At 32.4% G+C, this 24,887-nt stretch overlaps 1 protein-coding gene across 5 annotated transcripts in view; it reads right to left on the reverse strand.

The window, feature by feature from the left end:
• Pign (phosphatidylinositol glycan anchor biosynthesis class N) overlaps nt 1-24,887 on the reverse strand; it is a 125,930-nt gene that overhangs the window by 99,854 nt on the left and 1,189 nt on the right. For 4 of the 5 annotated variants that reach the window (XR_007105177.1, XR_007105178.1, XM_047526372.1 and 1 more), the window contains exons 2-10: nt 20,491-20,610; nt 19,294-19,546; nt 15,831-15,952; nt 15,279-15,377; nt 12,726-12,832; nt 8,089-8,213; nt 6,737-6,867; nt 5,712-5,828; nt 2,821-2,861 (exon numbers count right to left, since the gene is read on the reverse strand). Coding sequence is in view for 3 of the 5 variants with exons in the window: in XM_047526372.1 (XP_047382328.1) it covers nt 2,821-2,861; nt 5,712-5,828; nt 6,737-6,867; nt 8,089-8,213; nt 12,726-12,832; nt 15,279-15,377; nt 15,831-15,952; nt 19,294-19,514 (963 nt within the window). In the remaining 2 variants the exon portion in view is untranslated. The remainder of the gene's footprint in view (nt 1-2,820; nt 2,862-5,711; nt 5,829-6,736; nt 6,868-8,088; nt 8,214-12,725; nt 12,833-15,278; nt 15,378-15,830; nt 15,953-19,293; nt 19,547-20,490; nt 20,611-24,887) is intronic. The other variant, XM_047526373.1, reaches the window with a different exon arrangement.

A 24,887-nucleotide genomic window follows, 5' to 3' on the forward strand; every position in this document is an offset into this window, starting at 1 on the left:
CTTTACTGAGTTTATAACTGGAAGACCCATCTATTCATGGAAAAGGTATGTTGAAACCACTTAGTATTATTATATTGGAGTCTATATGAGGCTTTAATTCAAGTAGTGTCTCTTTTATGTAAGTAGGTACACCACCATCTGGGGCATAAATATTTACTATCCTTGTATCTTATTGTTGGATTATGTCCTTTACCAGTATGAAGTAACCATCTTTGTCTCTTCAAATTAATTTTTGAAGTCTGGTTTGTCAGATAAGAGAGTAGCTACTCCTGCTTGTTTTCAGTTTCTATGTGCATGGTATATCAATTTCCATTCTTTCACTTTCAGTCTAGTGCTGTATTTGCCTATAAGGTGAATCTTGTACAAACAACATTTACTTGGGTCTTATTTTTTAATGTCTTCTGCCAGTCTATACCTTTAATTGGAGAGTTGACATTCAATGCTACCATAGTGAGATGTTTATTAATTAATTTTTATTTATTTCTAATGTTTAATTTAGTCCTGTTTCTCATTTGCTGGGCTGCTATTCAAATGAGATTTGTTCATCTGTGAGCTCTGGGGTTTGTTTTTTATTTATTTCTTCTGTGTGGAGTATTTCCTTAAGTATTTTCTGTATTGGTGGTTTAGTAGTCATGAATTCCTTTAGTTTCTGCTTAATGTGGACAGTTTTTATTTCTTCTTCAATTTTAAACGAACAGCTTTGTTGGATATAGCAATCTCGGTTGACATTCATTTTCTCTCAAACTTAGAACAAAAGTCTTGGCTTTTAGAGTTTGTGCTAAGAAATCAGGAGTAATACTGACTGGCTTGCCTCTATGATCTGATGTTTTTCTCTCAGGGCTTTTAAAATTCTATCCTTGTTTTGTAAGTTAGGCATTTTCATTATAATGTCATGGACAGGCTCTTTTTTGATCTTGTCTCTTTTGAATTCTGAATGCCTCCTGTATCTGGATGCCCATCCCAATCTCAAGGTTTAGAAACTTCTGTTTTATTATTTCCCTGAAGAGGTTACACATTTTGTTAGCCTGCATCTCACAACCCTCTTCAATTCCAGTAATTCTTAAATTTGGCATCTTAATATTGTCCCAGAGTTCTTGTACATTTTGAGCATAGTAACTTTTCTTTAATTCTGTCTGAATGTTCAAGGTCACCCACTTTGTCTTCCAACTCTGTGAATCTGTCTTCAGCATGAAGTTCTCTATTAGAAAGACTTTCAACTAAGTATTTTATTTGATTTACTGTTTTTCATTTCCAAGATTTCTGTTTGATTCTTTTTCAATATCTGTATCTCCTTACTAAAATTCTCATTCATATTATGTACTGACTTCCTTAATTAATTCAGTTGTTTTTCCTGTGTTCTCTTGGAATTCAAGGAATCATGGAATTCTTTATCTGATATTTCATCTGCTTCAATATCTTTAAAGTCAGCTGCTGGCTAATTATGAACTTTAAAAAATATTGTGTTACCTTGTCTTTTTATATTCTTATATTCCTGCATTGGGCTTTAAGTATCTTTTGGGATGGATTTCTCTTCCACTATTATGTGTGGACCTTTTTAGGGCATAATCTTCTCTTGCCAACGTGTCCTAGAGTAATTGAGATTCAGACCCTCACAGGTATGGTACCCAATCCTAGCTGTTCCTACTTGGGACGTGGTGATCAGTGTGGATTTCTGTCTCTTCTACTCTTTGTATTAAAGTATAGCTGATGTTTGAACATCAATAATTTGAGTGTGGAGCAAGCTGTACTGTCTCTTGGATGGATTTAGTTTAATAGCACAATCTCTATCTTGGTGAACTTATAGGGAACTTGTAGTATCCCTGTAGATTCCCAGCACCTCACAGAAAAGGGGGAAACAAATAATAGCAATGATAGATGCAAACAATATACAGCATTAAAATAAATACCTGGTGCCTACTGTGACATCTACAACACTACCAGAAAAACAGGAATGGTGTGGTCAGTAATTGCCAACCAAAAACAATAACCATGAACTAGCCCTGGCATTCAAGTAAACAGCAGGTGTCAACTATGTCATCCATAGCAGTAATAATTGCAGCAACATGAATGGTGGGGTCAGGAGTCACAGAAACCAAATAGCTCTAAAAGATGGTAAAAATACAGTTCATTAAGAGAACAGAAAAGGTGATAGAAGAGAGAGAGTGCAGATGAGATGTACCAAGTGATGGTTATAAAGGAGGAGAAAAAATAGGAAAAACCAAGTAAAGGGAGAAAGAGAGAACAAGAGAATTTGGCTGTTAGCAAGAGAAGAGAAACAAATTAAAACAAAAGTCCTAACCCTTATAAGATAAGACAAGGAAAAATAACTCATTAAAAAATGGTGAAAATGAAGAAAAAAAGAAACAATATGTACATATGTCCACAAACCAATAAACACAGCAAGAATACCAAAAAAGAGGGGTGGAATGAGGTGGGGATTCTTTATGAAAAAGGAAAGAATGTCTCACTGAGGTGGTCAAAACAGTTAAAAGAATGGATGGTCACTATCTAGGCCCAATTGTTCTTCTTTCTATTTCTTCCTGGGGTATGTATTAAGAGAAAGTGAACATAGGCTTCCTATTTTTGTGTTGCTCACTGAGCTGCCAGTTGCAGTGGTTGATATACCTCTTGGTTTCCTTTCTCACCAGTGAAAGGTAGGACAAAATGGTAATTACTGTTGATTGAAATTTTGTCTGCACAGATCAGATTGATGCACTCCCAGGATGAAGCTGCTGCAGAGTTCTATTTTCCATATTTTTAATCTAAATTTCTTATAGGAGATAAAATTAAATTTGAACACAATCAAATTGAAATAGACACCTGATTGACATCTTGTCTCTTCCAGTTCTCCAATCTCCATTCTGAAAGACACAATCAGACATAAGAGCTGATGTTCAGATTCAAAAAAGAATAAACCATTTGATTTTTAGGAAAGTTCAATACTCCATGGAAAACACAGGTACTGGAAATATCTCTTATAAGATAAGTATGAATAAAAGGGGTGCTTAAGAGGCAGAGATACATGCTTCTTTTTTTAAAAAAAGAATTTAAAAAGAATAACCAAAAGCAAATATTTGGTGTTTTCTGTGATTTATTAAGCTTTTTAGAGCTTATTTGGAGAAAATTGTATCAAAACATCAATGTCTAATGAAGGAAAGATAGAAATAAAAAAAAAACACAATGATAATAACTATCTGCAATACCACAACTAATTATGATCCTGTTTCAGAGAATTATTAAGGCAACTGATAGCATAGTAGTCAGTAGAAGTTTTTTTTTTTTTTCTTTTTCCTTTCTGTATTGGCAGTGGCTTACAAAATATTTTTACACTGTAACTGTGATACTGCTATGAATTCTAATCCCAAGTGTTTAAGATAGTAGATTGACGTGCCATTAAAAATCTTCAAGGATGATCTCATCTTCTTCTCTTTCTACATATAAATTTAAAAATCTCAACAAAGTAACCAACACAAGTAATAAACAGTAATTAAAACAAATGATTATGAGAGACCATGTTTTGATTTAATGGCTTTAGGATATATTACTAAAAGAGTTCCAAGATTTTTTTTTTGGTGGGGGGATTACCGGGGATTGAACCTGGGGCACTTAACCACCAAGCAACATTTCCCATCCCTTTTATTTTTATTTTGAAACAGGGTCTCACTAAGTTTTTGGGGCCTTACTAAGTTGCTGAGGCTGACCTTGAACTTGAAATCTGACTGTCTCAGCCTCTCTAGTTGCTGTGATTACAGGTGTGCATCATCACCATGCCCAGCTCCAAGATATTTTTATGACAAAATTTCTTCTAAGTTAATAAATATAAACAATATTTTCCTGCTTCTGCTCAACTGCCAAAAGTTGTTAATAATTACCCAATGAGAAAAAAAATGCACATCTTTCTCTATAACTTATCATATTTAATATTCATGAGAAAAAAATACATTCCTTTTGTTACTTCATGAAGTCATGCAATTCTAAAACAACTCACTGAGAAATCAAATGTCAAAATAAAGTCAAATCTCTTAAGTACAAACACAGCATTTCCCTAGCTTCTGTTTGGACCCAAGCTAGCCCACTTTCCATAGAGGAGCCAGACATGTATTTCCTTCAACTAATTACAATCTTGGCAGTGCTCTGGTTAACACACTTTAATGATTTAGCACTGCAATCCATTCACTTCATGTTCCTCACCATGGCCTTGAATGTACCTCTTGCTTACCTCTCAACTTACTGGACTGTTCTTCTAGTTGGTGGTGCTCAAGCAACATCAGTCTTTATACTGCTTTCAAACAAGCTAAGTTCTTTACACTTTACATCTCTGCTTTTGCTATTCCCTCCACTGGAACTCTCTTGCTCTCACCTTAACAAGAATGGCTCCCTCTGATCCTAATTATGAATGCACATACTATTTGCTCAATCCCCAAAAGTATTCTACTCCATAAAAGAAACTTTGGGGGTACTGCAAATGTTGTGTACATGAATCTAGGAGGTGATTACATGTGCATATACACATGTACAATTATTCAAAGTATAGACACATTGTGATTAATAAACTTTACCCACTTTACTAAATATCTTTAAAATTTCAGAACTGGGGATATGACTCAGTGTTAGAGCACAAGCACATGTTTTGTATGTATGAGGCCTGAGTTGGATCCCTAGCACCACCACCAAAAACAAAACAAAACAAAACAGGAGCCTAGTCCTTTTTCCTTCACAGCAGTTATAATAATCAACAACTGCTGTTTACAATTTCTCCCCTCCCCTCCCCTCCCCTCCCTTTTTCCTTTTCTTTTCTTTTTGAGATAGGGGTCTCATTATATTGCCCAGGATGAACTTCAGCTCTTAGTCTCAAGTGATCTTCCTTCCTTAGCCTCTCTAGTAGCTTGGACTACAGGTACACACTACCACACTCACTTATTTATAGTTGCTTGATGTCCCCTATTAGAGTGTTAAGTTCTGTGAAAGCAAAAACCAGCCTAAAGATAGGCAGTAGATGAAAAAAGAATCCTCTAGAATCTTTTTACTTCTGGCCCTTTGTCAAATGTCTCCTCTGTAGAGTTTTAATTTTGGTCTGATGACTCCACCAGCACTGACAAATATATAAGAAACAACCCTAAAAAATGCATCATCACTAACTAAAGACGTGTTCTTGAGTACATTACTCACTTTGCCTATTTTGTCTTCATCAGGGTCAAAGGAAAAAAAAAAAGCTCAGTACTAAATATATCTTGTTATCGAATGGATATATATTTTAGATACTGTGATTCTGTAATGATAGTATGTTTTATTTGGGTTGGAAAATAGCAATCAAATTTATAATTTGCTTCTGAGAAACATTGGGTTTCTGCTTATTTATTTTATTTACTTGATCTCATTTTCAAATTAACTAAATTAATTTGATAAAAGAAATTTTAAAAATTTGGTTTACCAGACATTTGGAAAGGTCTAAACAATAGCTACTAGTAATGGTATACACAAGGAAACGTGTAACAAATGGCTCTACAAAAGCAGAAAGAAAAAAAAAAAAAAACAATAAACCAATCTCTTGGTTTAGAGCTTTTGCACAGAAAGAATAATGACAAATAATAACATGAGGATTTAAAATTATAATTTGAAAAGTTATTTTTTAAAAAACTAATTTAAAATATTAATTTTAGTTTTATTTTCAAATATAATATTTATAAAACGATAAAGACAAGTATTTATACCTTTTAAAAACTCATCATCAAATTGCTGAGTTGATACTTTTTGGGGATACTTGATTCCAGCTCCCCAAGTGACTATAGGAGTCAAAGTCTCTGAAGGATGACCAGCCCCATGGGAACCTATAAATAAGACACCAAGAGTAATAAGTCACATATAAGAACTTATGCTATTTAAAAAATACTTTGTTTTAAAGAGTTGATCCATATACCACTAATTCTAGCCACCAAATTCTAAATGCTTATAGTTTTTCAAAACAATTAGTCTGAAATATTCCCATAAAACAAGTTAGAGCATCAAAAACATACAAAAACAAAAATAATATTAAACCAGAATGTCTGCTGAGTAACTGTGACTGAAAGAAAAAAAATTAAAATAACCACAAATGATGGAAAAGCTGCTACTATTTCCAGAGTAGTACTGAGAAGAAAACACATGGGAACACTCTTTTGGGGAGTAACCATTCAGACTTGGAATAAGTGGTACAGGCTTCTGGAGAAGAGAGCAAGGTCTAGGGATTGTTTTCTTTCAGGCCACTTAACGCTGGTGTAACTAAGAGAAACCGTTCATAAAGCAGTTACACTCATTAGGATTCTACCATATGATTTGGAAGGCCTGCACCTCATCTTGGCATTCATTATTTCATTCTCCGAGTACACAATACATTTGCCTTGGGGGTCTAACAGGCAACACAGGTTTAATAGATAAGTATCACTGAGGGTTCTTGGCCCCTCAATAATACCATCTTAATGTCACCCCTTTGCCATCACATATGTGAATTATTAGGTAGACAGATATTTCTTCTTCACACTTTTTCCCTAATTTTTCATTTGTAAATGCCTTCTTTTTACAATTAGAAAAAAGATTCTTTATTTAGTCTTTCTCCACTAGCATTTTAAGCACATGATTACTCTGTTAGCCACTTTGCATGTAATAAGACATCTAATCTTCTCAACCTTATAAGACACCTGCAAACTATCTTTTCCAGTATTTTATCTCTAAGGTACATATCACTTAAAGAGAGACTAACCCCAGTCTGTCATTCCATGGTCAGAGGTAAAAATAAATGTTGTTTTTCCATCATTTCCATAAAAATGTTGAAACATGGATACAATTTCTTTCACTCCATCATCAACTATTTTAATATTATCCTTATAGTCCCTGTTGATAAAGAAGCAGAAGAGCAAATTAAATTAATGTAAAGAGATAAAATGTATTCAAAAATAATAAACTCTATATTCAAAATTAAGAACTCAAAATGCTTTTAATCTTTAATATTTTAAAATCAGAGTTCTTTAGGTTACAAAAACTAATTTTTTCTCTTTTAATGAACAAAAGAACCTGAAACAGTTTTCAAAGATGGTTTAAAAGGAGGTACTGATTAGCACATATATTTTAATGAACTCTTTTAAGTCCCAAATGAGACAATGATGACTATATTTTCTGATAATATGAACTATACTGTTCTGGCTATCTGAATAGATAAGTATCACTGTTTCAAGTAGAGAATATCTTCATCCTAAAAAGTGTTCATGATATGACTTGAACAAATTATATTTAACCTTTCCATACAGTTGAACAAAGATGGTTTGATATGAATATATTCATCAATTAAAACAATGTTGGCAGCTAATTCATTATACTTTACAGTTAGGCTGTAAAGTATATATCTAATACAAATTCAAAATAAGGAATACAAGGTTTCTTTTTCTCTTATGGTCTGCGAAACTGAGAAAAAAATTTGCTGTTACATATGAAGAGTACCAGCAAAATACAGATATAAAAATTAATTATTTGCTAGATACAATGCAATGAAATACAAAAGGAATTACATCTTTTTTGTGATGTCAAAATTAGTACCTAAAATTTTTTTTTTATTTCAAGATTCACTGAGAAATTTATTAAAGATATTTTAAATAAAATATTTTTCCTTGTCTTGGTAATTGGAAGAATATGGAATATATGTACAGAATATCTTGTTTTAATGAGTAGTCTGGCTATAGAACATGTAAATTGACCTACTCTATGACTACTCTATATGTTCTTTTTTTTTTTTTTTTTTTGGGACTGGAGATTAAACCCAGGGGTGCTTTACCACCGAGTATCATCTCTAGAACTTTTTATTTTTTATTTTGAGACAGGGTCTCACTAAGCTGACTAGGCTGGCCTTGAACTTATGATCCTCTTGCCTTAGCTCCCAAATTGCTAGGATTACCACCCAGCTTATATCTTATATAACTGAGAATTTGCTGTATATTATACTAGTTCTTAAAAATATTAGCTCTATTATTATAATTACAAGGAAAATGGCAAAATAATTTATAAGTTCAAATGACATAACTATTTCCCTCAAAAAAATCAAATTGAACACATTAAAATTACCTTGATGATGGTCGGTGAGCATGTCCATTTGTATCTAGTCCTAATAAATGTAAGAAAAATACTACTTTTTCTTCATTTACTTGAGCAAACAAAGATTGATTGTTTCTGGCAGCATGAAAAAAGTCCTATATGTAACAAATCAGTTGAAAAATTAGTTCATTTATTTTATTTAAAATATAATACTGATGAAAACACTTAATACAATTTATACATAACTACAAAATTAAATTACCATGTTGGTTCAATTTGTCCTCAAGAATTACCAACACAGCACCTTTGTTATTAGTTCAAACATCTATTTTCAAATAGTGAGTGAGCTATTTTTTTGTGATATAATTAGGCCAAAACAAGGTTATAGAAAGGAGATATTAGTTTTATAAAAACTTAATATCATTATTATGACATATCTAACAAGAAATTATAGCAGACTGAAGAAATATTTCAGAAAGAGCCAAAATAAAACAGATTTATTATTTTTAAAGACATTCTGAGCTGAACCATTTCTCTTTGTCCTATCTGCTACCATTCTAGTTCAACCATAATCTCTCATTAAGAACATTGTGAGTAGATTCCTAACTACTTCTTTTGCCTCAGCAAGAATCTGTTCTTTACACTTTAATAGAAAAACATCTAAAAAGTTATTAATTTCACAATGAAAAATTGGATTCCTAAGCCCTTCCAAGACAAATGATTTACCTTATACTCACATACACATGAATGTATATGCAAATACCTATGGAAAGTGCTTTATTTTAAATAAGCCTACTGGTTATACCAAGATATATCATTGTTCTTTACATAGATGTCTCCAACTGTAGAACACGTTAACTTTTATTTATTTATTTATTGTTGGTATCAGGGATTTAACCCAGGGAACTTAACCAGTGAGCAACATCCCCAGTCTTTTTCTTTTTTACTGAGTTGCTGAGGCTGCCTCAAACTTCTGATCCTCCTGCCTCAGTCTCCTGAGTCTCTTGGATTACAGGAATGTTGCTATCACACCTTGGATTACAGGAAAGTTGCTATATATTAACTTTCAACAAGAGATGTTGAACTTTTCAACAAAGTTCTGAAGCACCGAAGGGATTTTTTTTATTTGAATAATTCTTTGCTATTATAAATGTTAAAAATATAAATGGTGTCATTAGGCAAACTGTTCAAAAATAGAAATAATTTTTTTTAGGCAGGTATATACCTATAATTCCAGCAACTTGAGAGGATGAGGTAGGAGGACTGCAAGTTCAAGGCCAGCCTCAGTAATTTAATACGACCCTCTGTCAAAATTTTAAAAATAAAATAAAATAAAGGACTAAGATGTAGCTATTAGTAAAGTGCCCTGGTTTACGCCATCAATAAACTAAAAAAATAAAAGGAAATGCTATCTTAAAAAATAAATTTTTAAAGTATGTGAACTGCTACCATACTCCTCAAAAGTATATAGCCACTTCCGAGCTTTCCTATACATTCTACTTAGACTCTGTGAACTTTTAAATCTAGAAGGGAATGTCAAGTTTTAAGACAAAGGAGTTAAATTCTAACATATAATTGGAAGCTAACAAACAAACAAAAAGCAAAAACTGAGCAACTTACTTGAATTAAATTTCTAATTCCATGACTGGTAAAAAATATTCAGCTATGTTAAAAGTGTTATTCATTCATATTGGACACAAGATTTGGGAAGCTATGAGATACAAATCTGGTAGAGCTCAATCTCTTTCTCATTGCTAGATTCCCACTGTCTTTTAAAAAGCTGATTGGCTGGATATAATCTCCAATATAATCTCTTAAGCCTATCAGCCTCTACTTTGAATTGGTCCATTTGCATCCAAAGCACTGATTCATTTTTGTACCCAACTAGTATTTATTACACATCCAGGAAGACTCCTAAATGACTGTTCCAACAGATATTCTCTTTTCACTTAAGTAAAAACCTTTGATTTTATGGGACATGTCAATTCTCAAAATTTAAAACCTACACATTTTCTACCTTTGCTTAAGTTTTCTTACACTTTTCTTACAGTGCCTTTGTGGTCGTGACCTATGAGACATGAGTCAAACATTTCAGTCAAATAGCTATGTGAACCTTAGGCTCTTTGAAATAAATACAATTCTGTAGGAGAAAAAGTTTTTTTTGACTCCTTAGACTGTTGGCTTAAACATTGAAATAACAGTTGGAACTCCAACATTACCTTGGATCATGAGATGACCTTGAAGATAAAACTTGTGCTCTGAGAATGGAGAACTTTTAATCTAACCTAAGTTATTGAATGTAACTCTGTACCAAACAATTCCCCGATGGATTTTATATATATATATATATAAAATATATATATATTTTACATATATAAATATACATTATATACATATATAATTATATACATATAAATATGTATTAAATACCTATATAAATATATATTATATATTATATTATATAAAATACATAATATATGATTTAATTGTACACGTATAATTGTATATATGTACATAGAATTGAAGGAGAATATGTAACATCGACAATCTCAGTACAGTATGATAAAATACTAAGAATTAATGAGGGAATATAGAGGATTGTTATCTAAGTCAACGTAGAAGTGGGATTAAGCAAGAGAAGTTAGAGAAGATCTAATAGAGGAGATGATGCATAAACTGAGTTTTAAAAAGTGAGTAGATTCAACAAGGATGAACTAATGAGGGACATTATTCTAAGTAAAATAAGCAAATTATAAAAAGACAAATGAAGCATGATTCCTCTTATTATGAAATGAGATATGTAGAGTGGTCATATCATAATGTATAGTAACAGAATGGTGTTTTCAAAGGACTGAGGGAGAAGGGAAAAGGTCATTGAATGGGCTATACGGTCTCAGTTTTACAAGATGAAAAATATCTGAAGATTGGCTGTACAACAATGTGAATGTACTTAACACTACTGAATTGTACATTTAAAATGGTTAAGATGGTATATTTTATATGTGTTGTTAGCACAATTAAAAAACAAAGTGAGTAGAAATTCTAATGGATTTGAAACGGTTTGACTCTAGTCTCATCTGAGACCTCACTCCCAGTTAGTGCTCCTGACACACTAACCTTCTTTCTTTTAGTTCCTTAAACCTTTTCCACTGGTTCTTATCTTAGGGTCCAAGATCAATATGAACTGTTGGCCTTAAGTCCTCTGTTCCACACTAATCCTTCCTTCCCATTCATTTGTTTGCTTCTTATATCTCTTTGAAGATATCCCAAAACGCTCCAGGAAGGCATTCCCCAAACTGCCCAGTCTCAATCAGAATGTTCTAAAAATATATTCTTAATCTGTATTTTTCCTTCTCACTATTTACTACTGTTGATGATTTCATACGTTTGGTTATTATATATCTCTACCATATTTTATGAAGAAGTCATGGGCAATTCTCTTTTTTCTGTTGACTATCATATAACCAACACTAGCAGCATTGGAAATAAATAAAGGAATAAAGGCATGAGTATCTGGTCAGTCACCAGCTAGACCTGCCCATTCACAAGAAATCAAATCCATGATTTTGGAGCAATTTTAGCTACCCATAAGAAATAGGAAGACAAAGGTTTTCAAGCAGACATTAACATAAGTAGATTACATTAATTAATTAATTGATTAGCAAAATAATTTGCTCCTCTTAAGGAGATTTTTATTTAATTTTAAAGTTCCTTTTGACAAAAGTACATACTAAAAGAAAAAAAGAAAATTTGAAGGGGGAAAGATCCCTGATAAAAGAAATAAGTTTTAGCAAAAAATGCACTGAGCACTTAGTTTCTACTAAGTGAAGGTGAAAATACAGACACATATTGAGGAGTACATTTATACACAAACTAATAAAAATGATTTTATTACGGAGAAAAAACACTACAGTTAAAATAAGTGCCAATTAAAGCCAATCAAACAGAGCTTCTTATTATGGATGAATAATAATTATCTGAAGTTGTTCTTCAGATATAAAGAACAATGGACTAAAAAGGAAGGAGAGACTAACATCCACATTTGAAATTTTTTCACATAATTTTTGAGAATATAAATTCTTTAGTATTATCAGCAAAACTAACAACTATCACTATCAAATAGTTTTGAAAATTTCATTACTTAAAGAAACTCAGGTATTCAATAATTCATAACTTGCTATTTTTGCTATATTGCTGTCTTTGCTTATCTTCCTTTAAAATACAAATTTTAAAAAACATATCATCTGCTTGTGATTATCAATGCATTACATTTGAATTTTTCCAACTGCTTTTACAAATCTCACATGGTTCATTACAATAAAAGGTAATTTCTAAGGTCAACAAAAGATCAGAAAGATTTAGTTAGGATGATTCCCCAAAATAGAAAGAGAAGGCAGGTTTTTCTAAATCCTAATCCAGGGCAAATCTTACCTTTGGAAATACAGAATTTTAAAGGGGTGTCTTTTTAAAATTAGTTTTAAAAGATTTATTGATTATTATAGAATGTGTAACTTCTTAAAATTTGGTCTTTTAAAGTAGTATGCTGTAATATAAAACTTTCAAGTTTATACAAGGAAAAAAAAAACACCAGAGATATATTTACTAACAAGAAAGCCTCTTTACTTTTGGTTAATAGGTATTTAGTAGAGTAATCACAATACCATTACCTTAACTTTATCAAAAACCCAGGTATCCAGTTTTGTTGCATCATGGGCACCAAAATCCTCTTTTTCAGCATCATAACTGTAAGTATAAACATGGTCTCCACTAGCACCTAAAAAGGAAATTGGAGGAAAATAAATGTTTTAAAAATCTCATAAAATATGAGATAATCATATAAAGATTCTTTTTTTTAAATTTTTATTTTTGGAGACTAGGTCTTGTTATGTTACCTAGGCTGACCTCAAACTCCCGGGGCTCAAGTGATCTTCCTGCCTTGGCCTTCCAAGGGCTAGGAATACAGGCATGCACCTCCAAATTCAGCTCTGTTTAAAGATTTTTATGAGTAACCAGAAATCTTTTACAAAGCACTTGTTTTATGATATGGTAAAGACAGGTGGGAGGAATAATTAGCATTCATTTATGTTACGTGCCCTGGACCATACTACATACTTTTAAATTTTTTGTCCTCCTAATAATCTATTCTAATTTTACATATACATTACTTGTAAATAGTTAACTTGTCAAAGTCAATACTCCCATATGCAATAAAACAACAAAAAAAGCAAAAGGATTAGACTATTCAAAAAATGTATGCCTCTTAGGATGTTACAATCTAAAACAGATGAAGATAATCTGGAGTATGAACCTTTCTAAAGCAAGAAAAAATTCAAATATTACAATTTTCTTATTTACAGACTATGTGTATTTTTCTCAATAAAAGGGAATAAATAACTGCTTACTGCCAGTTTGAAGAGGTGAACAAACATATTAATAATATAGACTTGCAAGATTTTATCAAGAACCTAACCAATTTCTGAGATAGGCTTGTGCAGATCATAAGGGATAGAAGTAACAAAGTAATGACATAAGTTCAGCTATAATGATCCTCTTCCTCTGCTTAGTCATTCAACTTCCCACATCCCAAATAAACAGACTTGAATGGGTTAACTTGTTACCATAAGAAATGGAACATTTCTTTTAGACTATGTCTGATATAGACAGTGGTCCTATCCTGTCAACTGTAGTCAGGGTAGAAGGCTTAACTTTGTAAGGCATATCAATTTAATCTGCTCTCAACATTGCTGGCCCCTCCAAAAGCTAAACTGCTTCCCAACGAAGGAAATAAATTAATGGCAAGCAGTTTGAGATATTTTGGCCTGCTCAATATAATAATGTCCTATGAATGTCATGTAAAAAATTCTGAATATAGATTTTGCTTTCTGGACACATAATAATCTTCAGTAGTTCCAAATATTATAATCTTTCCATTAAGTGAAATGATCATTCTGCTCTCAGTAAAAGTAATGATGTGAAATTCATCCAACTGATTTTAGAAAATAGTATAATGTATTTTCTGATCAAGAGATATCCTAATACTCACAGATTTGTGTACCAGAACAAATACAACAAATCCAAAAGTCATATTTCAATTTAGCAAACTGAATATATGGCATTCCAATAGACTAAATACCATATTAATGCCATATGTATCAAAATGCCATCATATAACACATAATTAATATATTAAAATAGTAATTATAATCACAAATTTTAACATACCTTTGTGAATATCTATCAATTTCTTTTAACAATTTATTGAAATATTACATGATAATGAAGTTATGTGACCAATACGTGGCTAGAAGTTTCACATGAATTATCTAATTTAAATCTAAAAACAAAAATATGAGGTAGAAGTTATTATTATTAAGATTATTGGCCAGATGTGGTGGTGTACACCTGGAATCCTAGCGACTCAGTAGGCTGAGACTGGAGGACTCCGAGTTCAAAGTCAGCCTCAGCAACTCAGTGAGGTCCTAAGCAACTCAGTGAGACTGGTCTCTAAATAAAATATAAAAAAGAGCTCACTGGTTAAGTGGTTAAGTGCCTCTGGCTTCAATTCCCGGTACCAAACAAAACAAAACAAAACAAACAAAAAATTCCATTTAACATAAAGGAAAACAAGCTTACAAAGGTTATCTAACTTATCCAAGATTATAAAGTTGTTAAATGATAGGCATCTATACCATTTCACTGCATTCAAAGTATTATTTAACAGTATGATGTGCCAGTATTTCAAATACGAGAAAGAAAAATCACTGCCAATGAAAATGGCATATCTATGCACTGTAATATACATTCCTATTAAAGAGATGTTTAAAATATGAAAATATGTCTGAAAACCAATAAATGCAGTAATATATTAAAACACTATCATACTGGTGGCCACAAATGGTGGCGCATGCCTGTAATCCCAGCAACTCCAGAGGCTGAAGGAGGATCGTGAGTTCGAAACCAACCTCAGCAAAAGCAAGATGATAAGCAACGCAGTGAGACCCTGTTTCTAAGTGAGAATAAATAATAATAATAATAATAAATAAAAAATACAAAACAGGGCTGGGATGTGGCTCTATTTTGAGTGGTTGAGTGGCCCTGAGTTCAATAACAGGTACCCAAGGAAAAAAAAAAAAAAATTAAAAAAAAAAAAAAAAAAAAACTAGCAAACTGATTTATTATTTATTTGTTACCTGAGAAAATATAATCAATGGCTCTCTTACCTTTGGCAAACATAGGTAAAATATCTGGGCTTCCCCAGCTCCATGTGTACTTGCTTTCATTAAAAAGAGAATCAAATTCTACAGGATTTTCCTTCCATCCTTAGGTAATGGAGAAAAAAGGCAAGCAATAACAGCAGTAATAAATACATGGCAAAATAAACTCCAAAAGATGTATTCTTCAAATAATAATGTTAATTGGAGAAGTACAAAACTAAAATAGATTTTATATTATGCATATTGTATCATTATTTTAAAAATCTAACAATAGATAATCTACTTCTTTCTAAACCATAAAATGACTTTTGAACTCTTAAAAATTAACCAAAGGAAAACCACACAACCATCTAACCATACTAAGGATGATAAAAAACTAAAATTTAATTCCAGAATCAATATCATTCTGTGTTCACTGACTAAAACATGCTAAAAACACTTATCAAAAGTATCTGAAAACAGACTTTTCACTTTATGACACAATTCAGTGGTTAAAAAAAAAGGAATATTTATGTGATAAGTTTTTCATTTAATAAAACTGTCTAAACAGACAAATACCTTTGGCAACTGCACTGACATCTTCATAAAACCCAGCTATCATGGCCACATGACCCGGCCGAGATTCTGTTGGCACACGTGTATGGGATATACCCCAGCTGCCCTCATGCATTATGATATTCCTAAAGGATAAGGTAGACAAACAGTTAACACAGACTATCATTCATTATGCTCATAAGTCTTTAAAAAAGTAAGACTATTACAGAAGGAATCAAAACCAAAAGTAGTGGTAGGGTGCTTGCCTGGTATACATGAGGTCCTCAGTTTGATCCCTAGTACCACAAAAACAAGAGTCGAAATTTAAGGAGGAAAGGAATCTTTCAAAACCAAGCCAAGCCTAGTTCTAGCCCTCCCACCAGCTCATTACAGTAGCCTAAGTGAGTCCAGGTAAGACAAGGAAACACTCAACTACAGAACAGAATTACCAACAAAATACGCCACTAACGTTTTAAGCCACAAAATACTGTGATGGTTTGTTACATACAAATAACTGATATACGCAGTATTATTATTTCAATGTTAAATTTTACTTAATGTGATAGTATTGTGGTTATATGAGACTAAGACCTTATTCTTTTTTTTTTTTTAAATATATACCAGGGATTAAATCCAGAGACAATTTAACCACAAGTCACATCCCCAGACATTTTAAAATTTTTTTTATTTTGAGACAGGGTCTTGCTAAGTTGCTTGGGGGGGTCTCACTAAGTTGCTGAGGATGGCTTCAAAATAGGAATCTTCCTGCCTCAGCCTCCTGAGTCTCTGGGATTATAGGTATACACCAACACCCCAGCTGTCTTTGTTCTTAAGAAATATATGTTGAAGTGTTTAGGAGTGAAGTAGCAAAATATATCACTTTCAAATTGCTCAGGAAAAAAAAATAATTAAAACTGGGCATATGCAAATGCATCTCTGTGTGTATGTATGTTAGAAGACAATGAAAGTATTTAAAAAGTTAAAAAATAACATTAAACTAAGTTAAAAATATACAGATGTTCCTCATATAAACTTCTTATTTTTAGGATCAAACCCAGGGCCTTGCATATGTTAGACAAGCACTCTGCCACTGAGCTACAACCCTTATTTTTATTCTTATTTTTACTTTAGACAGGGTCTTGATAAGTTGCCAGGCTGGCCTCAGATTGAATCCTCTTGCCTCAGTCTCCCAGAAAGTTGGGAATACAGGTGTGTGCCACCATACCTGGTCCAAAACATAATCCTTTTAACTTCTATGTGGTTAAAAAATTGTTAAAATAAAAAAAATAAGGGGAGAGGAAAATAATGCTAATTCAGAGTTAAGTTACATTCCTATTTGAGATTAAAACAAGCAAAAAGTTTATTCTGCTAAAATGTATCAATATTATTTAAGATGTATCACAGTGATTGACAAAAATGTGGCAAGAAAGCAAAACCCCAGTGATGCTATTACAGGTGGAAGGCCAGCAAAGCAATAAGTCATGCAATAGTAAACACACCAATAGCATTTTTGATAATGAATGTTTTAATATCATTATATTCTGAAGAACAATATTTATAATTATTGGTTTAGTTATTGAAATATTGACTAATCTCATGATAAAACCAGAAAACATACATAATAAGGAAATGGTTTAAAAACCATTGGATTGAATATGAAAGGAGAAACAGTCTTTTACTTTTTGAGTTACACATGAAAATTAGTATGAAACAAAATGGGAAAGTATCAAGAAATTTGGATATTTCTATTCAAGAACTTTAGATTTTTCATTAGATATTTTAATCCATCCCCCTCTTCCCCCCAGTACTAGGGATTGAACCCTCGGGCACTTTGCAACTGAGTTACATCTACAGTCCTTTTAATTATTTTTATTTTGAGCCAGCGTCATGCTAAATTGCTAAGGCTGGCCTCAAATTGTGATCCTCCTGTCTCAGCTTAAGTTAGTGGGGTTACAGGCATGTACCAGCATGCCCAGTTTAGATCATATTTTCAAAAAATAAAATCTTTCAAAAAGTTTTAGAAGTTACAAGATTTCTGAAATTATAAATACGTAATAGTTTGCATTGCAGAATACATCAACTATTTGAGCCTTTGACCTTAAGACCTTTAGTCAGACCCAAACCAGAAACAAATGCTACTAGAAAAATGGCTTTTTCTTATCAACCAGTATATATTTATCTTAAGAATTTTCAGGGATGGGATGTAGCTCAGTGGTAGAGTGTATGTTTAGCATGTGGGAGGCTCTGCATTCAATCCTCAGGATCACAAAAAAAAAAGAATTAAGTTATATATCTCTTTTCTTTGGCAACTAGGAAATTCACCCAAATACATTATCCAAATCCTATACATTTCTGTGTACTGTAACCCTAGTCTGGTCTTAGTTTCCCACTATTTCCTTGTTGACCTAGTGGTTCATTTATGAGTTTTTATCCTTTATTATATTATGCAATTCCCTGAGTAACCATAAATTTGTTTCTGGAAATTCAACAAAGCATTCAAGTTCATTCCTTCTTCCAGGAGTCAACAAATATTAGTTAACTGCCTACTTATGTTCTAATAAGAACTAGAGATAAAATGGTATGTAAGTCCTGGCACTCATGGAACTTGTACAATTATAAGTACTAAAAAGAAAAATAAAATAAAACAGGGTAAAGGGATAGAAAGTAATGATGAAAGGTGAGGATATGTGAAGGTAGAGTATTTGAAGAGAAATTTCCTCTTGATTTTGATTTTTAATCTGTCCATGACAGCATCAGGAAGGACTATTGAGGGGTTTGCCACTAATCAGAAAAAGAACAATTGTTTATAGGAGCCTCACAAGTCAAAAGATTAAAATATATTTCAAAGCTGCTTAATAGAAGCCAAAGTTACTTTACATAGTCAAATAGATTTAAAAGGGCTTTCTTTTTATGTATTTATATTTTTGTACAGGGCTGCCTTTTGATAAAGTTTATATTTTCTAAACCCACCATTGTAATTAATATTCAATATTATTTGTGCTTATCTTAATTTTAAACAAACCAACCAACAAACAAAAAACAGCAGTCTTATTATTTTTCAAAGAAAAAGATAATACCATGAGCTGTGATGTGAGTCAGGTTTGGGAAAAAAGGACAAGGTAGCAAAAACAGCTAAGCCCACATATTTTTTTCTAGCCAGTGTCTTGCTGTATTGCCCAAGCTGGTCTCCAACGCCTGGGCTCAAGTCATCATGCCTCAGCCTTGTGAGGAGCTAGTACTATGGGTGTGAACCACCATGCCTGGCTAAGGTGCCTGCCTTAGGCCACATACGTCAATTCACATGATAGTCAAAATAACACCTAGAAGAAAAAAAACTGGCATTATAGCACTAATCTATAAGACACAGGCAAATTTGTCTCATCACTACCTTTGTACCCAATGTGAGACAAAAAGTAAGATATTTTATTGTTTATTAGAACTCAGGATAATATTTCTAAGAAATCTCTGTACCAATTGACAAGTTTACCTAATAAATGGTGCTCTTGGGTTTCCATTTTCATCTAACTCATAAAGCGAATCTGCTCGCAGGCCATCAGCAACGAATAACACTAATCTCCTTGCTGGAGGTGGCAATGTTGTAAACTGAGGAGTCATTCCATGAACCAAAGGAGATGTAAAATAAATGTCAAAAATGGAGGCAAAGAACACTAAATGTACAAGCAGTCCCAAAGTAAAGAACAGCAGCATATCTGGTGTAACTAATTAATCTTCAAGAAAAACTGAAAGAGAACAAAATTAAACTGGGGTAAATCTTAATGCAATCATATATATTTCCATATATTTTAATGACTATGTATAAATTGGAACGTATATTTTATATTCTGTAACTCACAACTTCACTTTCATTTATGGTGGTAACAATAAACATTTAATAATAAGAGATAATACTGAAATAAAATGTATGATAAAGTACACCTAAGCAAAAAGAAAGAGTTCAAGTATAGCAAGTAATCAGGACTAATAAACTATAATAAATTTAAGTTACATTATAAGCATTCAAAAATTAACATAGGATCAAAGAACAAAGAATTAAATCAATCCTAAAATAAGTTAGGATTCAGTCAAGTCAAATCCTATATAAAATATGAAACAACTCATGCTACTTTTGGTTGTCCATATGACAACTGTTGCTATTCTTAGAATTTAATAATTTTAGTTAATCCACAGATATTTAAGTGTTTTGAGTTTAATTTATTTATTTTTTAACTTTGCTAATCAGCTCAGGGCCTTCTGGCTCTCTTGACTATCAACAAATTGAGCAGGAAACATGCATTCTATTCATTTAGCTGAGTCATTTGTAGGAAGTTAAATTTTATTTGTGCTTCAGAAATTTTGCATTTATTAAGGAACACTTTTACTTCGCCAAATTAATTTAAAAAGTTACAATATTCTTTCAATAAAAATGTTCTGTATACATAGTGTCTGCACAATTGTGTACTGGGGTACTACAGAGCAAAGCAAGACAGTCAAAGATTGGATGAGTTTACAAATACTAAGGAAAAGAAAGACAGCAAAGTGAAACATTTAAACAATACTGTAAGACAATATGCCATTAAGCTGCCAAGATCAAACCATCTGTAGGAGTGTTTTTCAAACTAGTCTATAATTTATTTTTGTTGATGAATCTGCAAATTAAGAAAAAAATTACTTAAATTTGTCTTACTTGCAGCAGCATTAGTTACATATAGTGAACCTGGGCTGAAAAACACCAAAGACAAGATATCTTATTCTTCCCGGCCTGAAGAATCATCACATCATGGAAAGAAAGGATGGCAAAAATAACCTGCAAAAACAAAAGAAACACTGGAAAAGGGCTTATCAAAGACAAACACCTCAAAAAATAAAAGAAATAAAATGTAAGAGAAAAGGATCCAACTACCAGCTAGTTTTATTTCTCTGAGAACAAAGGATCAACTAAATATCAAAGATAACTTGCAAAGTATAAAAATTCCTTAGTACATGTTAGTTTGCAATGTACGACAATGCTCTCAGAGTAAATGTTTGCTTCTGTACTAGGATATATGAGTTTCAACTACATTGTAAGCACCATCTTAATGTTATTCTAAATATTCATAAGATGAAATCATTGCAGTAAATTTAGAAAATATCTAAAAATTACCTGATTCTACCATGTAAAAAAATCTGTTTTCTTACTATTTTTATCCTATTTACATTTTTATAGAGGCACATAATTTTATTGGTAAGTTCTTCCCTTTAATACACATTAACATATCTTTTTAAGTAAAATTTTTAGTTGTAGATGAACACAATACCTTTATTTGTTTATTTTTATGTGGTGCTGAGGCAAGCACTCTACCACTGGGCTACAACCCAGCCCAACATATCTTTTTATTGGTATATTATGATTACACATAACAGTGGGATTCATTGTGACATATTTACCCATGCTCATAACATAATTTGATCAATTTCATTCCCCAGCCTTTTCCCTCCCCTAGTCCCTCTTCCTGATCCCCCTTTTCAGCTCTACTGGTCTCCTTTGTAATTTTGTTAGGTCCCTTTAAAAAAATTTTTTTTTCTAACTTCTTTACAAGAGAACATATGACCCTTGACTTATTTCTGAGTATGGCTTATTTCCTCAACATTTTGCTCTCAGTTCCACTCACTTTACTGCAAATGACTCAATTTCATTCTTCTTTATGGCTGAATAAAACTCCATTGTGTGTGTGTGTGTGTGTGTGTGTGTGTGTGTGTATACCACATTTTATCAATTCACCTGCTGACAGACAGAGCCTGGTTCCATAACTTGGCTACTGTGAACTGAACTTCTATAAACATGGGTATTTATGTATTGCTATAGTAGTATTAGCATATCTCCTAAAAATCAAACTCTTGCCACATATTAATTAACCTCACCATTCTCTATTGTATGGGGGCTTATTCATTTTCCTAATTACTCCTATATGAGTAAGTACTGAAATGGTTTTTCTATTTTCACTATTAAAAATATCAATGTGATTAATTTAATTTTCTATGTAATTTTTATGTCCTAATGTTTTATATATGTCATATTTTTAAGATACTATCTATATATGCAACCACTGAGTCAAAAACCTATGAGCATCTTTAAGGTTACTGATATACTGAAAAATTTGGAAACTTTTTTCATAATTCTAATGGTAAATTAATTAAATAACTCATCAATATATATTTTGTTTACTTATCTCACAGCTTCCTTTAAAAAAAGCTATCACCCCAAGTAGATCATGTTTAATCATATCTGTAGTTTCACAGTTTCAGGAGATGGCACACCTTGCACCCAGGTATACAAATCAGATAATTAGAAGTCATTCATTACATCATATTCTTACCCATATTTAGTTCAATAATCTTCTCTACTTCATGTTTCCTGAATCTATTTATGTGTCTTACTTCCATCATCCCTGTAGTCTACCATGCATACTGTCTCTCACCTGAACCACTACGAATGTTCCGAGAGCTCTCCCCATAGATATGACTCTTTTCTGATCCATTTCTTGCCATGTAGCCATAGTATTACTTTTTAAAATGCAAATCTGTACATCTCAACCCTTGTATAAACCCTGCAGTGCCTCCCCCCATGCTAAAAAGGGTTTTACAAGGACTGGTCTCTGTCTCATTTTCTAACCTTGCCTCACAGCACTTTCCCTTGCTCTATGGTTATCTCACCTCACTGGTCTTCTTTAATTTCTTCAAGCATGGGCTCCCCAATGCTGTAACACATTCCTAGGTGAAATTTCTCTCCACAGAATGCCCTTCCACCCTATCTTCCACCCTCTTTCACCCCACTGTCTCCTAATATCTTTTTTCAAGGTTTTCTTCTTCAGGGATTGTGCAGGTTTAGGTCAGAAGTCGAAAATGTTAGTAATTAGTATATAACTGTGTCTTTTACTATTTGGATTAATGTCTCTCTCTGCCACTTAACTATAATTCCATGACAGCAGGTCAGGGCATCATTAGCATCCATCACAGTCCTAAATACTTAATGACTCAGAGGGTTGCTGAATAAATTGTCTAGGATTACCATTTCAAAGCTAAGGGCAATATGCTCTATGGCCACTAGAGGCTACCTTGCTCCTCTTTTTGAGCCTCCGAACATGACTTCTGAAGATTCTTCAAAAACAAGAGCTCCACATTTTATGTTTAAGTAATTCATCATACATGAAAGTGCAGTGATTGAAAAATATCAACATTCACATACTAACTTATTTTATTATTGCAATATTATTACATAATATTTCTCTTTAGAGAGGATCAGACTTAATTCAAATTTTTTGAAAAATAAAACTGTTTGCCATGGATTGTTTGGAAACCTCCAAAATAAATGTATAACTATCATTTTAAAACGACATATACAGCCAGGCAGAATGGCACATTCCTGTAATCCCAGCAGCTTTGGAGGCTGAGGCAGGAAGACTGCAAGTTCAAAGCCAGCCTCAGCAATTTAGAGAGGCCCTAAACAACTTAGGGAGTCTCTGTCTCAAAATAAAAAAGGGCTGGGATGTTGCTCAGTGGTTAAGAGCCCCTGATTTCAATCTCTAGTACAAAAAAAATTTTTTTTAAATAAAAGGACATATTCATGTAATAATAAAATTACCTAGCTTATACTTATGGAGTGCTTACCATACAATGAAAAACAATAAAACTTTTGTTATTTTACTAAAACCTTAAATCAGTCAAAAACTTGGATTCAGAATGTTACTTGTGGTTATTTTAGAACTTTTAAAGCCAAAACATAATTTTTAACATTAAATGACTGAAGTACTTAGAAAAAAGCTGTTTTTATATTTTTCACTGCTAAAGTACAAATATCAATGACTACTCTTATTCAGATGAAACATCACCTGTAAAATCCTAGATTAATGCAAATCTAGAGGGAAGTTCCCAACAGTATTAATAATAAATTATAAGTACAGATCAGAAATTAATATTTCACTGTGTGCTGCTACTTATACATTTTCAATTTATCGCTAAATCTCTACATGTGGTAAGGGGGAAAAGGTAACTACAGTAAGATGGGCTAGTTGATTTGTTATGGGCTTACAAGGTCAAATCCGTGATTACAGGATAGGAATCAGAAGCAGAAAAAACAGCTGCATATGGGAAATCAGTCATGAAAGAATTTCTATATTCACCTTCTTATAACTCTCTTAGGAAACATTTTAAATCTATTTTCAACTTGTGTTTTAAAAACTCAGACCCAAAATTAAAACTATTCCTTCTTTTAGTCCTACTGACTTAATTGTTTTTCCAAGCTTTATTTGGTACAAGTTGTTTTCGAAAACTTGTCAAATGCTCCCACAGTTAGCAATTACTGACATATAGTAATATTTCATTAGTTAATAATTGACCAAAATAACAACATTTACTGCAAACCAACTACCAAGAATTGTGACAGGAAAACTTACAATTCTATGAACTTTCAATATTCATGTTGACAGATAAGGAAAATGAGAATGAGAGAAGTTGGGTTTAAACTGTTTCAAGGTCTCACATTAAATGATGGGTGGAGCTGGGATTTGAATTTAGACTCTTGTATCTGATAAACACAATTCTCTTTAGGAACTCTAAGTGTAGGAGATTTCTAAAATTTACCATTATAGAAATGGAAATATTATATGTAAACAATTTCTAATCATGCACTTCGCATTCCATTCACTAATTCTCCACTCCTCCATTCAGGATATTGGTGCAAATTTTAATCTCTCCAGCAAATGCAATTAAAGTAAGAATCAGCAATCCTATTTGCTAAAAGATAAGTAAGAGGATACAGTGCTGACCATTTTTATACTATTTTCCTGATATCAGGGATTTTTTTTTTTCAGTATATGGCACAGAAAAATATTTAGCATTAGAACATCAGGAGTTAATGTCTTATAAAAAATATATGGAATTCTTAGTAGTAACACTATTTTTCTTAAAGCTTCTAGCAAAAAACAAAGAAAAAAAAAATCCCAAAGCCTCATTCAAATGAAAATGCTAGTTTACTGAGCTTGGGTAAACTGAAATTAAATCCTACACTTAAGGGTTGGCACACCTTTACATGTAAGCCAATAACCT

This window comes from Sciurus carolinensis, chromosome 15 (assembly GCF_902686445.1).
Source record: "Sciurus carolinensis chromosome 15, mSciCar1.2, whole genome shotgun sequence".
Taxonomy (NCBI): domain Eukaryota; kingdom Metazoa; phylum Chordata; class Mammalia; order Rodentia; family Sciuridae; genus Sciurus; species Sciurus carolinensis.